Source organism: Alexandromys fortis, unplaced genomic scaffold (genome assembly GCF_014885135.2).
Source record: "Alexandromys fortis isolate MF-2015 unplaced genomic scaffold, M_Fortis_MF-2015_v1.1 scaffold_158, whole genome shotgun sequence".
Lineage (NCBI taxonomy): Eukaryota > Metazoa > Chordata > Mammalia > Rodentia > Cricetidae > Alexandromys > Alexandromys fortis.
The window spans coordinates 1280674-1296606 of NW_026068039.1; the positions used below are offsets into that span (position 1 = coordinate 1280674).

Sequence of the window (15933 nt, forward strand, 5' to 3'; positions counted from 1 at the left end):
AGGGGCTACCGCAGATCAGAGTGCACAGCAGGGAGGCAGCAGATGCAGTTGGAGGCCAGGACCTGTAGGGAGACATCCCTTACCCTCTAGGCAGCGGGAGCCTTGTTAGGTTCAGAAAGGGATATTTGCAGGTGTTCATCTGTCTGTGGCAACTGTGACAAGATGGTCATAGGTGGGTCTGTCACAGAACTCACCTCAAGTCATCAACCTCTCCTATTTCCAAGAAAGGAGCAGGCATTTTCCTCTGGCAGGTGAGCCCTACTCCAGAGAAAGGTCAGGGCTGGTCCTACCCACTCTCACAAGCCTTCTTCAGGGCCAAGGGCCGAGATTCGGATGCTCTGCCAACCTTGGAAAGCTGAGGCCATAGAAAACAGTGACCACCCTCTTCTCTCAGTTTCCCTGCTAGATCTTGGTGGCCCAGGGGCAGTATTCAGTTGGCAGGCATGTTAATATGACAGGTGACACCGTGTGTTCTTCTCTGGTGGCTCTAAGTCTTTATGTGCATTTTAGAAGTTGAGCTTCACACTTTCCAGCTGGTGCTCAGCATTCCTTGCCTTAACAGGAGACACAGTGCTGGCCTGACCTCCCACAGACCACAACTGCCTATGCGTAGCCCAGCCACGGCTACCCACGCATCACCCAGCCTCGGCTGCCCACGCATCACCCAGCCACAGCTGCCCACGCATCACCCAGCCACGGCTACCCACGCATCACCCAGCCTCGGCTGCCCACGCATCACCCAGCCTCGGCTGCCCACACATCACCCAGCCACAGCTGCCCACGCATCACCCAGCCACGGCTGCCCACGTATCACCCAGCCACGGCTGCCCACCTATCGCCCAGCCATGGCTGCGCACACATCACCCAGTCACACTTCCTCACCCAGCCATGGCTGTCCTCTCCAAGTCTCTGGTTCCCACCTTTCCCCAGTGTTGCCCGACACCAAAGCAGAGTGTTGAGTGTTGGTGTCCATAACCTGCCACCACCTCTATCTGCTTACAGTCACCCACTGGATCTCTCCAGACATTCACATGGCCCCTGAGTGCTGTGAATGATTGGCCTTTAATCCTCAGAAGGTCCGTTTAGCAACAGAGACTGTGGGTTACATGAGGGCCATGCACAGCACTCTGGGGACAAAGAGTTAGCACGTCTGGATAAGGCAAGATGTAGGGCCTGGAGACCTGGTGAGGTTTGCTTCTCTATCCCTTCTGGTGCATCATCTCTAGGAGACAGGACCACACCTTGCTCCTTTTTAATATTTATAGTAACCAGAAAAATGTTCTAGCTACCTAATTCCCACCAGACCAGAAACTCTGAGTCTCTGAGAAAGTCAGAACATTCTGTCCCTGCTCTAAAGAACCTCCCGCCTTTGAGGAGTTGACACACTCAACATTCTGGTCAATAAAACTGACAGAGCTTGAGGTAGGGCCCCATCTGTCAGGGCCTCGTAAAGAAGTCCAGCAAGTTGAGAGTGTAGTGCAGAGGCAGACACTGCTTCCTAACATGCTTTCCCAGAAGAAAAAAGTCATCAGAAATCCCAAAGTGACATTTCATACTCTAAAACCAAACAATGAAAATACCACTAGTCCGACACTGCGAAAATCATCCTCAAACGTTGTTTGCTTCAGATGAGTCCAAGATTGTTCCTCTGAACATCGTGGAAATCTCGCTGGCAGGATGATATGCAAAAGCAGAAAACTATGGCGACGTAAGGTCAGGGGCGGCCCGCCCTTTTCCCAAAGTGCCCTGGGCAGGTGGCGGCAGAGTCCACACAGGTGATAGCGTGAGGAACCACAGGAGACTGAAGTTTCCCAACTGTCCTGGTGACTAAACCCTGACAGAGACCCCAGAGCAAAACATCTCTGTCAGTCAAAGAAAACATTCCCCATCACTCTGCCTTCCCTGGCTACTCTGTCCACGGTGCACACCGGTGGGTCTGAATAGCCAGACACCTAGAGAGAGCGGACCACAAGTGGCATTCCAGCACAGACAGGCAGCCTTGCAGCCACGGGAGACCAGATCCAGGAGGCACGGGAGCCCCCACAGGCAGCTCTGTTAGCATCTGAACACCAGTGTGTGGGGGGAGGGTAGCGTGACATCACACCACACCCTTGGCAGGACATGAGAAAACTATGCATTGGTTTCGTTCTTGCCCCCCTCCACCTGAAGCAGACAGTAATGGTCTCTTTGGATCTGGGGGTCAGATAGACCTGAGTTAAAATACAGGTAAGTGTCCCATACACTAAGTGGCCGGGCCCCATTTAACCTCAGATTCCCCTCGGGGACCAATACCTCAGAGACGCATAGTGAGGACTTCGTGGTGATTGCCACTGTGCCTCTGGACACTTGCGACTGTTCACATTCATTGACTTAATTAAATAGGGTTTAGTTTTCTGGTCCACGACTGCCTTTTAAGCTCTGAACACCTAGAGGTGGCAGGAGGCGAATTCTGTAAACCTCCAGGAGACTGCCAGGCCCTGCTCCCACACAGCATAAGCCTACAAGGCTTGCCAGAGGGGCTCACACAGGTGTCACCTTCCCATGGCTCAGGGTCAGCGAAGGCGTCCCAAGAGACCCTTGACTGAGCTGCAGAGGAAGCCCTGGCCTCCCAGCCCCATGGAAGAAAAAACAGGAGCAGGTAAATCCAGTCCTTTTTGTTGTCTCGGAGCTGGGGATGGAACCCAGCCCCCCACCACACACACACACACACACACACACACACACACACACACATACACACACACGCCGAGCAAGTGCTCTGCCTCTGGACCACACCCAGCCCTGAATCCATTTCTCCAGAGAGCAAGAAAAGGTGAACTCGGTCCTCATCCCACCAGTCCTAGGGAGTCCAGTCCCAGCCCAGCCCGGCAGGATGGTGCATATTAAGCACAAGTTGATAAAGAACAAGTTCGGAGACAGTGTCACCCTGGTCCTCAACCCTCAGGCTCCAATGCATGCCTTGAGACAGGTGCTGTCACCAGGCCCGCAGCCGCCTGCCAAAGAACACAGGACAGCATACAGAGACCAACAACGTCTCCTTTGTGAGTGAGTGTGTGTGTGTGTGTGTGTGTGCACATGCGCACATGAATAGGCAGGATCAAGTTCATGTGTGTATGTGTGTGTGGAGGTCAGAGGTCAATTTCAGCATTGTTCCCTAAATTCTGTCCACCTTGTTGGGTTGGGATTTTTGTTGTTTTTCAAGATTATCTTTGTGTGTGGGGTGTGTGTGTATACCTTCAATGGCCAGAAGAGGGTGGCGTTGAATCCCCTAGAACTAGAGTTGCAGGCAATTGTGAGGAACAGTGAGGTTTCTGGGAAATGAACTTGGGTCCTCTGTAAGAGCAGAAGTGATCTTCACAACCGAACAATCTTCCCAGACCCACCTTGTTTGGTGAGACCAGGTCTCTCGCTGGCCTCATAATGAACAAGTTGTTTGGGCTGGCTAGCCAGCCGGCCCAATAATACACCTGTCTATGCCTTCCTAGCTCTGGGATCCCAAGCATACTCAAGGCCCAGCTTCATGTGAGTTCTGGGGGTCCAAACACAGATCCTCCTGACTGCCTAGCAAAAACTTTACCACCCAAGCCAACTCTCCAACCCCCACATTAGTTTTTGAGACAGAGCCTCTCACTGGCCTGGAGTTCAGCTGGACAGTGAGCCCAGGAATCGGCCTGTCTGCTAGGACTACAAGCACTCAGCACCTTGATTGGCTTGGGATCGATTTCAGGTCCTCAAACTACAAGGCCAGCAAGCCATCTCCAACTGAACCACCTCCCCACCCCTGCTGCTTAATTTCATCCTTCCCAGAGACGTAGCCTGTGGGCTTCACACTGCTCTCCACACAGACAAGGCTCCTTTAGTGCTCTCAACTGGGGGCGGGCCTTGCCGGCACTTCATCTTCACGATGCAGAGTCTGTGGTAAAGAGCTGTTACTGGCTCCAGGTTACCCAGACAGGAAGTGAAGAAAGGGCTTTGAATCCAGGCCAGTTTGGCTACAGAGCCCGTGCCAAGTTGTGTATACCTTTGAGCTCCTGTCCTGAGGGTGTAATCGGAAATACAAACAGAGTATCTTTGAGTACAGAGATAATGCCCGGCCTTCTGCTTCTCACACCTGGCACTCTCTGTGTGGAAAGAATTTGGTGAAACTAAAGCACAGAATTACTGTGCTCAGTTTAAAGAGGCTTTGCAAGGGAATTTTGTTTTCAGTTTTGGTTTGGTTTTTTTCCTGTGTAGCTGGGAATTGAACCAGGGTCTTTGTGCACGCTAGGCAAGCACTCTTGCTCTAAGCTACATCCTCAGTCTGGTAGAACTTCAGATTCTGGTTTGAGCTTTCTTTTCTTATTGGGTTTTGTTGTTGTTTGTTTGTTTGTTTGTTTTTCTTTCTCTCTCTTCTACAGTTTTACAGTTTCATACATTATATGAATTATAGTCGCTTACAGACACACACACACACACACACACACACACCGGCGCCATGGCAGTGGTATGAACTTCTCTATGTTTATTACATTTTTTATACTTCCCAATGTGCTTAAAGCATTCCTTTCCTAGTTGGGGAAATTTTTTCTTAAGGAAAACCTTAACATTTGACAGCTGCGGTTTTCATATTTCATAATATTTTTAAAGAGCATCGTGAGCCAGGAGGTGTAGGAACTTAGGGTGACCCAAAAGCTATCCTTAGAGGAGAAGGAGAGGTCCAATAGATAGTTAAAACAGAGTGGCCTGCAGTTAAAACTCTTAGGAAAAGCTCCAAGGTAACTGGCAGCCTGAACCACCAGCAGGCCCGGCCCACCCCACCCCCTACTAAAGCCACAGGAGAATGGGGTCCTCAATGCTTACCTGCAGCCCTGTAGCCAGGCACCTTCTCGTCTCTTCCTTTGTTGTTGCTGTTCTTACCATGGGGAAGCAGCCTGGGAAGGGTCTGAATTACTGAATTACGGAAGACAGCATTGCAGACGTGTGTGTCTGACAAGCAACTCTCCCAGGCCCAGCAGCCCCTCTCTGCATGTGTACATGGTCCCATGAGGAAGGCACCGCTCTCACGTCTTCCCCCCATTGTCACCACACTTACGTCCTTCAGAATCTTTTCATAAAGGGAGGTGCAGCCCCCTCTATCCCTCGTGTCCAGTGCCTGGCACGGGGCTTTTCTTACAGCTGTCACTCTGGGACAGTGCTGAAGGAGGAAAGGGAAGGAAGGAAGCTAGAGGAGGAGCCAGTGCATTTGAACTTGGTTCCAGATTCCAAGCCAGTCCTACCTCTGTGCTCCTCGGACTTGTATGCATGCTAGGGCCACCCAGGTGGCCAGGTGGCCAGAGTGAGGGTATGGCCTTGGCCCCAGCAGTTTCTAGAACTCCCAGGGGACTCTGCTGTGCCTGCCAGAGGTAAGGCAGCAGAGTGAGGCTGTGACTCATCTGTCGCCAGGTGAGGTGACACTCCACCCTCCTTATGTGGCTTGTGCTTAAAATAATCAGCATAATGAAGTCTAATATTAGAAGACTAGAAACTAAAGAGAAGATGAGCTGTCAAGTCTGGTCTTTTTTCTCCACTCAAGGAACAACTGAGACACAGGGCATTTTGTAGGACAAGGCCTGCCCTGCAGGAGCCAGGGGCTGGGGAAAGAGGGTAGGCACAGGCGGGGCTGCAGGCGTTCAAAGACGGACAGGGTCTGGGAGGCGCTGCTGAGCCATGGGAAAATGGACAGGCTGGTGAGTGGGTGAATCAGTGCAGAAAGCACAAGGTTTCTGGGGAATGTGGTCTGTGGAAGGCAGTGTGGGAGAGTCAGGGATGTATTCCAGGTGTCCGAGAACCCATGTGTGACCACCTGGGCTAGGAGGGACTGTGTGGGCTGCTTGACCTCGCAGGATGCTAGGAGGGAGAGATTAAGACCCTGTATGGAGGAGATGTCAAACATCACAGAAACTCGGGGACATCCAGGAACAGAGTTGGAACTTGAGAATGGGCTCTCAATGAGAACCTGACCAATGTTGTCTAGACATGGACAACTCAGACTGGGTGGGCCCAAGCCAACAGCTGATCACCAAACAGTTCTGGGGGCTGTTCACTGTTGTTTCCCCCATCTGCCACCAGGGAAAAGGCCAGGGGCTACTCAGTGAAAAGGCTGTCTCCTCTCTGCCTCCCCCCAGAAAGGCCAGTAACTACCCAGTGAGCTGTCCCCTCTTTGCCTCCCTGCAGGTTTTCTTTTCTTTTTTTTTTTTTAATGAGACAAAATTTTGTCTCCATCCCACTGCACTGAGCCATGAGAGTCCATGCAGACAGCCCGTCTATCTACATGAGAGTCCGTGTAGACAGCCCGACTGTCTAGGTCCTCAGGGCATTCTTTTATTTCCGTTATCCCTGCCTAACTTTCTTAGTTACCAAGGACACAAGCTCTTTACAGCACGCTCAACTTAAACTCCAGTCTTTTCTACTTTTCAAGATAAGACGCTAAACCATAAGCCTACCATCTGGCAAAGGAGAGGGAGCCAGCCCCCAGTCTTGGACTTGGTACAAATGTCCTTCAAGTCCCCAGAACAGGTGCAGGGAAAGTGTGGCTCGGCTTTTCCATAACAAGATTAAATGAGAAAGCACACCAAACACAAACTAACCCCAACCAAAGAACAAGTAGCTAAGCCTGGTGGTGCACAACTGCCATCCAGGCATTCGGAAGCTGAGGGAGGAGGATCATGCGTGTGAGCTAGCCAAGGCTGCAAAAACAAAAATAAACTCAACTATCGGGCTTCAACTAATAGCCACTTTTGGGTGATTCAGCAAAGGGTGTACGCCCCGTATCTCAGGCTGCCATTAGCCTTAGACCCCCTACAATGCCTGACCCTTCAGCATCCACATGCTGATGTTTTACCCTGGACAAAAGCCATGACCTGAGAAAACATTCCCTGTTTGTCCTGTCTCATGAGCCTTCATGAGAGCTGGGCCTGGGGGCTGAGGAGACTGAACTCAGGGATCCCACCTGGGATGGCTGCGGAGCCAGCCTGACACAGCCCCGGGTACCCCAGGGAGGGCCTTGTCCTTCCTGTGTTCTTTAAAGCCATTTTACCTGACAACTGCAAGTTAAAGGTAATTCAAGCATAGACTTAAGAATATTAACTACCTTAGCCATAGTTAGAAATGTATATAATATACATGTAAATTCAGTGTGTGATGTGGGGTTGCTCCTCAAGGAGGCTTCCTGCCTGAGAGAGCTGGAACTCAATATTGACATTGAGGATTTTTAAAAAGGGACCAGGGTGTCACTTATCTGTTAAAAAGAGTCGCATGCTTGAAGGAACGCCAGGAAAGCAAGTGGCCCATGTCTCGTCATCACCAGCGCATCATAAAGAACCGTCCACTAAGCAACCCTGCGCAGACAGGAGGCTGCCTTTGGCATGACAGAGCCAGAGAAGCTGCGGGTGCAGCCAGACAGGAATGAATGGGCTGGCAGTGCACACACCAGCATGCACGTTCACACCTGACCTCATTAATGCCTTCAATCACTGTGTGGAGGTCAGGCGTGTTTCACTGGCTGCCAAGATCTCACAGGAGTCCAGAGGCTTCTCAGCCCTGATGTGACCAGGTGACAGTGCCAGGCCCTCATCCCTTCCTGGAGGGACCAGATGATGAACTGAGCCACCCAGGAAATAGACTTGGGGATAATTAAACTTGGTGAAGAAGACAGAAAAGGCAAGCACCGACTACTCATCTAGAGTATTTTTTTTTTCATTCAAAATTCTAAATAAGCAAATTTGGTTTTAAAATAACCTGGGTTTGGGCTAGGCATGATAACACGTGACCTTAATCCCAGCACTTGGATGGCAGAGGCAGGCAGATCTCTGTGAGTTTGAGGCCAACCTGGTCTACATGGTGAGTTCTGGGACAGCCAAGACTACATAGGGAGACCCTGTTTCAAGCAAACAAACAAACAAAAGAAAAACCTGGATTTGGAGCTGAGGAAACAGCTCAGTTGGTAAAATACTTGCCACAAGACTATGAAGACCTGAGTCCAGATTGCTAACTCCCATGGGGAAAAAATGGTGTAGCAACTTATTTAACCTCATAGCTGAGGAGACAGAGGCAAGGGGATCATTGGAACTTAGTGGCCAGACAACCTTGCCATATAGGGGAAGTCCAGATAGAGTAAGGGACTCTGTCTCCAAAATAAGACAAAGGGTGATGGAGAAAGATATGAAACAGTGACTCCTGGCCTCCACAGATGTGCACACATCCATGCACCTACACCAGCATGCACACACGCATGAGCATGCACACACAGAGCTTCATTGCCTACCAAAAGGAAGTTCTCGTCCTCAGTGCTCGAGAGTTAACACAGTGCAGAGATCCCAAGTGCTCCCTTGGTGAAGAAGGGGATCAGTTTGCCCTCCCCTCCCTCAGCAAGCAGCAGCATGGCAAGAAAGAGGCCTCACGCCTGGGTCTCCAATCACAAGGGAGACGGGGGCCTTTGGAGCTTGTCCAACAAGCCCAGGTCCTTCCAGCTTAGCTTGGGTAACAGAGGCAAGCTAACATTCCTTTCTCCCACAGCTGCCACTCCGGGTACGTGGGGGTTCGCTGCGAGCATGCAGATCTCCTGGCCGTGGTGGCTGCCAGTCAGAAGAAACAGGCCATCACTGCCTTGGTGGTGGTCTCTATCGTGGCCCTGGCTGTCCTGATTGTCACCTGTGTGCTGATCCAGTGAGTATTTGCCACTCCTGTGTTCATGTTCCCCCAACGGCCTGCCTTGCCAGGAACAACTAGAACAAGGCCACACAGAAGAGCCACATTGTTGTGACGTGCCACCCAGTGTCAGGCAATACGTGCAAACACCTGGAACACGGGTGGGCAATAGCAGTGGTTCTGGGCTCTTCTAGAAGTCATGTCAAATCAAAGACATGCCCTACCCCTGCCTGAGAATCCAGAACCTTCTGAAAAACTGTGAGCTGGGCAGGGGCTCTGGAGGGAGCTGGAAACAGCTCAGCGCCCCTGGTCTGCAGCAAAGCTCTTCTTCCCAGCAAAAAGCATTTGATAAATTCTGAAGTTACGTCAGGGGCTCCCGGTGCTATTGCTGCACCCTGGTGTCCTCACCCTCGGCGCCCTCCTTCTTTCTCCACCACCACCCTCTCGTCCTCTAAACTGTATCCTCCAGGGAGCTGTGTTGAGCCCCAGGTCAAAGGAGACTGCAGGAGTGTCTTATCCTATTAGCTTGTCCATAGCTGCCCACTGACCTGGCTAGTACAACCAGAGCCCTGGATACACAGTGTTGGATTCCCAGCAGCTGACACCAAGCTGGACTTCATCCCTGGGATGGTTTATTCTAAGTCAAAGGGCTCAGAGGATCCTACCTAGTTTGAATTGGCCCAGGGCAGCCTGTCAGCACAGTTCAGGTTGACTGAAGGCTGGGACCGCAGAAAGCACAAAGGCTATTTTGATGAGGCTGGGTATAAAAGCAAGGCCAGGCTTTTGTCCTCCAAGGATAGCCAGGTTGCACACAGGCCAATAAGAGACACTGTCCTGGTGAGTTGCTGCTGATCAGGCATCTGGGACACAAGCCCAGGGATGACCTGGCCACCCCTGAAGCATGATGGCCTCCAACCCCAGGGTCTTAGTCCTCATGTCTGTTGTAAAGCCATTGCTACACTGGCAGAACTTCTCAGCTGGCCCAATATGGAGACAGCAAGCAGCTAGGTGGCTGGCCTGTCCCCTCGGCGTGGCTGATGAGTGAGAACCCAGGGCTGCCCAGCTGGGCTCCCCTGCCAGGCAGGTGCAACTCAACCTGTCCCTTCTGTCACCAGCTGCTGCCACATCCGCAAGCACTGTGAGTGGTGCCGCGCCCTTGTCTGCAGACACGAGAAGCCCAGCGCCCTTCTGAAGGGAAGGACCGCTTGCTGCCACTCTGAGACAGGTACAAGACAGTTTCTCCCCTTTCCTTCCCGGGTAGGTACCGCTGGCTGGGGAAAATGGCCACCATTTTCCAAGTTGGCGCAGAGGTGCTGAGACCAAGCAGGAGGGAAGTGAAGAGCTGTTTCTCCCTGCCGCTCCCGACAGGAACAGCGGTCATGGGTTTGGCTGAACTGCAGCCCTCCTGACAGAAAAATGTCCCCCAACCTCCTGGCTACTCTAACTCATCTTTCTCCGTTACAACCCCACCCCCTCTACTGTAACTCATAGTCTATCTGTCACTGAAGACATAGTTTCAGAAACTGATGCCCCTGAAGCTGGCCTAGAACCGGGCCTGGTTCCTGAGAGACATCAGTGACATTGGGTGATGTTGCCCCAAAGTCTCTGTCCCCAGCTTGTCTCCCCAGCTCGGACCCACATCGCTCACTCTGTCTTCCTTCTCTTGCCAGTGGTCTGAAGATCCCAGAGGAGGAATTCGGCCAGGTGACCTATGGAAGGCCAACACCAGAAAAGCTTCTTGGGACAATGCCACTGGCAATACCCACATTCCTGGGACCTGCTGGCAGACTTTCCCTGTGCAGGGCAAAATGCCTGTGCGGCCATCTGTCCTCTACAGGCCTTCAAAACTGTGTGGTAACTCTGCCTGCAGGGCTTCCTCAGCGCACCCTAGAGAAGAGGCCAGTAGACCATGTTTCAAGACAAACTGAATGCGAACCTCAAAGGGCTGCCTGGCCTTCTTGCTAACCCACACCAGGCATGCACTTGGGTTGGTGTCTCCCGCCAGTCATGGATACCAGGCTGTTTCTTCTCAATGGGCCATCTGGTCCCAGCAGAGACTCCATGGTTGATGTACAAAATGGACAAGGGAGACGCCTATTGCTATATGAAGACAGCGTGGCCTCCTAGGACCCTCGACATCTCCTCAAGCTGTTCCCAGGATGTGTGTCTTATTTATTCGATGGATAATGGTTTTATCTTCAATCTCTTAAGTCAATGTCAGGCATCCACATTAACGATACAAGAGCAGCCGGCTGTGACGTTACACCAAACAGAAACGTCCAGCCACTTTGATAAAGCCAGACTGCAGGGAGGGGTGCCTCCCAGGGGCTGTAGGGACAGAGGCCAAAAGTGACTCTGATGGGAACAGAACTGCTGTTTGGAGGCCATGCCCTCTAAGATACAAAGCTGAAAAGTCCCCCCAGATACACATGGTCGCAAAGTCAGCAAGGCCAGTGGCAAGAGCACAAAAGAGCCTGCGGGGACACCTAGGGAGGACACACATGCCAGCGCTTGGCTAAGTGGATTAACTTCCTCGTGAGCTCCGGCATCAGCAGCGAGTTATGGGCCAAATCCATGAAGGGGACCAGCCCTTTATTTTCCATGCTTTTGCCTTGGTTTTTGCTTTATTTTCAGAAGGAGAAACTTAACTTTCCTATTTATTTTCAAGCATTAGGATAAATATCCCACTGTTGGATTTTGTTTGTTTTGTTTTCTTCCCTTTCAGAACATTGGCATTATTAACAAAATTGCTACCAAACCTCTCCACTCCCCTCTGGAGAAGGAGACCTGAGCACCCAAGGGTGCTCTGACCCATTGGGCTCACCTGCATCCCTGCGCTGCTCGGTACTGTCTGGAGAAAGAATGACAGTTAGTATATAACGCTGCTTATGGAGGAGGACATTGTCTAACTCAGAAGTGTAAAGCCCGCCCCCATCAGCCCCCTGGAGCCTCTGACTCTGCCTCGAGAGAGGGTATTCGATACACCAAGTCGATTTGGTTTCTATCAGAAAGTTTTTGCATCATTCTTCTTCCATCCCACCTTTTTCTGTAGATTTTTCTCTTCTCCTGGGATCTAGACATTGATCTGCCCCAGGTCTTAACCCTGGCCTGCTCTGCTCACAACAACTGGAGCCCCAAAAGAAGAAACTGGGTCTGTCTGGAGCTGTCTAGCTACAGAGCTGACGCGGCTCCAGGCAGAATTCATCACTTTTGTTATTATTATTATTTTGGTTTGATGTTTTGTTGTTTCTTTTTGTGGGACAAGTTCTTGCTGTATAGCCCAGGTTGGCCTTGAACTCAAGATGCTTCTGCTCCAGCCTCCTGTGTTCTAGGCTTATAGGTGTGTACCACCATGCCCAGCAGAGTTTTTCAGTTTTTAAAGAAAATATGTTAAGTTTGCTTTCCTTGGGTCATCCATGTAGGTCAAGGTCGGGTGTAGCCTGCTGCTCAGAGACCAATCAACTGCACTGGACCTTAGACCTCTATTGTCCCCAGCATTTTCAGTAGGACCCTGCCTGAAGTCCTGACTCGTGGGGACCTACACAAAGGAGGCACAGGGCTTGTTTTCATTTAATGCACACCATTACCTTCAGATGGCAGATATTCCCTGGTCTGCTGGAGGGTCCTGGACATCTGACTTCTTTAAAGATTTTGAACTGACATCAAAGTATTGATGGGAACTTCTTCACTAATGTCCCATCCTAAAGATGTCACCAGGAATTGTCATCGAAGACTCAGCAAAGGTGGGGAAAATTAGGATGGACATATGATGGTGAAGGCAGAAGATCCCGGGAAGGACCTCAGCTTCGGGGTCTGAGCATCCCAGTTCTCAGGCCCAGCCAATCACAGCAGCCAGTAGCCCTCCTGGTGCCTATACACAAATGCAGCAGCTCAAATGCCCCTAGAAGTGCCTTCCCAGCCAGGTCTTTTGTAAAACAACGGGTCTGAAGTGTCAGAAGCTGAGGCTAGGCTGTGATGAGTCTGGCTGGATATAGTCCCTGCCCCAACAGATGTCAGCCCTGATTTTTGGTGATGGATTTTAGAAGACCGATGTTATTTTCCTCCCTGGGCCATCTCACAACAGAGATAGCCCTGATTAATTGTACCAGCACCCTCCTGCCAGTTCACACCATGCTCTTCACAACACCTTCCTGACAGTTCACACCATGCTCCCCACAGCACCTCCTACCAGTTCACACTGTGCTCCCCACAGCACCCTCCTGCCAGTTCACACCGTGCTCCCCACAGCACCCTCCTGCCAGTTCACACCATGCTCCCCATAGCACCCTCCTGTCAATTCACACTGTGCTCCCCACAGCGCCCTCCTGTCAGTTCACACTGTGCTCCCCTCAGTGCCCTCCTGTCAATTCACACCATGCCCCCTACAGTGCCCTTCTGTCAGTTCACACCATGCTCCCCACAGCACCTTCCTGTCTGTTCACACTGTATTTCCTGGCCCTCTCTTGATGTTCAACACAGCTATAAAGAAGGAGTAATCCTCAGCAGCCACACAGGACAACACAGTTGTTCAGTAACTCAGGGGACAATGAACAGCCCCACAGAATTGAAATTAATTCCAGGGACATCAAGATGGCACCATGAGTAAAAGTATTTGCCAACAACCCTGAGGACCCGAATTCAATCCCTGGGACCCACATGGTGGAAGGAGAGAACACACACACACACTCACTAATATTTAAAAATAAAAATGAATTTTAGAAAGGCCACCACACCTCTGGTTGTAACCTTGAACACACCATAGGACACATTTTCTCCACGGAAAAAATACAGTGGCAACTCCAGTCTGAAAGACAGATTCCAGATGGACAAATACAGAACCAAGCCAGGAGTCAGTTTGTCATGTGTCCTAGAAAAAGGTGGGCCCAAAAGTCCCAAAGTGCGTTTTCTCCCACTACCCACAAAAAAAAGGGCAGGAGGCAAGATTGGTCCTAAACACGCACACTGGTGAAGGATGAGGCTGTGGCTCTAAGGCTTGAGTCGTGGGTTGTTCCCAAGTACAGAAAGTCACCTGGGGTCCCCAGGCCAGCTTTCCTAGTGCCTGTTAGTTATTGGGTGAACCAGCAGCATTCTAACCCTGCCTATAAGCCCAGTCCTGTGGTGAGTTCTAAGCTTGTCCCTCCCAGGACCAAGGGGAGGCCATACTAAACAACATATATGGTTTTTGACACAGGATTTCACTCTGTAGCCCAGGCCAGCCTCAAACCCATAATTCCCCTGCCTCAGCATCCTGGGTTACAGGTGTGTGCCACCATGCCTGACTTACATTTGTTTTTAATGTTCTGGTGTAAGATTTATTCCCTGAAGCCATTTATCTGTCTCAAAGACATAGTGTTGCACACACTCGTGCACATGATTACACACAGAGAGAACCGAACGGCAACTCCTCTCCGTAGAGTAGTAACTTTATTATAAGGAACCTGATGCTGTCTTAGAACTCATCATTCTGACTTCTGTATATGATGCACTGAAGGTTAATATGTAATGTTTTAATTTATTTTATGTGGTAAGTTAATTTTGGTTTCTGTAATGTATTAATGTGATTAGAAGCTTTTTTTCCTTAATATCTGAATTATACTTAAAGAGCAGTGAGGAATATAAGATACTGTTGTGGTTTTCAGAAGTGTGTATTGTTACTCAGTTGTATTGTACCTTGTTTGGAAGGATGAAGGAATGAACATTTTTTCCTAAACATCAAGACTGGCATTTTCCTTTAATGTGGCTGAAACAAATTTTTATCTGCAAGTATGAATAAGGGGAAAAACCGTGGGTGATCTTTTTATTAAGGTCTACTTTTATTCTTAATTGTGTGTATTTATTCACGTGTGTCTATGCAGGGGTATGTGCACATGAGTGTAGTTGCTCTCAATGGCCAGAAGAGGGCACTGGATTGCCCCTAGATCTAGTGTTACAGGAGCTGTGGGCCACCTAACATGTTCCTGCCTGACAAGCCAACACAGGTCTATTGAAAGAGCAGTAAACTCTCTTAAGTGTGAAGCCATTTCTTGAATTCTAGATGATCTTTGTAGGAATCTTAAACCTGTTTGTACTTGACCCCTGTCTGCCTAAAGAAATGAAGTTCTTCCTAATACCTGGAGGGAAAACAGTGACCCTTCATCCTGTGCTGAGAGAAACTGAGGCAGGATGGCAGCAGAAAAGGCCTCTGGGTTATTTCCTGACAGCCTTCATAGAAACCATGAGATTTGAAGGTGAAGAGTGTGTGGATGGCTCTGTGGTCTAGATTAATATTCCTGAGAACTGTCGGGAATGTAGAGCTTGGGGTGCAGTATACTAAACTCTAGGGGTACCCCTGCTCCTCTGCTTCTGAGTCACTCTGATGCCACAACCCAGACTAAGAGCCTGTGCTGTAGGACCCTGGAACCAACCGTTTCTGTGTGAGGCTGTTTTAGGGAAAGTTTTGCAGAATCCCACAGAACAATGAAACTCAGTTACCCTGTGGGGTTTGTCCTAGTGTCCTTTCTGCTGTATGAAAACACCCTGACTCAAAGCAGCTTAGGAGAGGAAAGGCTTGCCCAGATTCCAGGTCGCAGTCGTGAGAAATGCCAAAGCAAGAACGTGGAGCAGCTCTGCACGTCCACAGTCAGGAGCAGGGGCATGAAGAACTCAGTAAGTTCAAAGCCAGCCTGATCTCCAGAGCAAGTCCCGGGATAGCCTGGGCCACAAAGAGAAACCCTGTCTCAAACCACCACCACACCCCAAAACAAAAGAGCAGAGGGGAAAGCACAGGTGCCCCTTGCCCGGGGTGCTTCTGCCCAGCTGACGTTCTTTGTCGCTCTTACACAGTTCAGGGCCCACCACTGGTGCCACATTGTTCAGGGTGAATAAATCTTCTCGTCTTAAGGAACAAACAAGACGATCCCCTAAAGACATGCCACAGGCTAACCTGATTTAGACAACACCTCACTGGGACTTGCTTCCAAGAGAATCTAGGCTGTGTCAAGCTGGCAGAAGTAACCAACAGAGAGCTGCAAAGCACAGCAACCCAAATGCCAAGGCTGCACCTCTTTGGCTCTTCTCTGCACAGCTTGGTGGAAAGTGCACACAGGCCTGTCTGTCTCTTATGCCCCATCATGAAACCCAATGTTGGTCTCTAACAGTGGGGAATGCCTCTAGAATGGTCCACCCAGTCCCTATAAGTCTTTGGTGAGCCCTCCCCGTGTCTCTCCAGTGCATGGGCCTTGCATGTACAGCTTAGAAGCTCACAGCCAGGGAGCAGGAGTCAAAGAGTTG

At 50.4% G+C, this 15933-nt stretch overlaps 1 protein-coding gene across 1 annotated transcript in view; it reads left to right on the forward strand.

Annotated features, from left to right (window-relative positions):
* Tgfa (transforming growth factor alpha) overlaps positions 1 to 10498 on the forward strand; it is an 85250-nt gene extending 74752 nt beyond the window's left edge. The window contains exons 4-6 of the mRNA XM_050165345.1: positions 8533 to 8682; positions 9780 to 9889; positions 10335 to 10498. Of these exons, the coding sequence (XP_050021302.1) occupies positions 8533 to 8682; positions 9780 to 9889; positions 10335 to 10342 (268 nt within the window). The 3' untranslated portion in view covers positions 10343 to 10498. The remainder of the gene's footprint in view (positions 1 to 8532; positions 8683 to 9779; positions 9890 to 10334) is intronic.
* The last annotated feature ends 5435 nt before the right edge of the window (positions 10499 to 15933 follow it).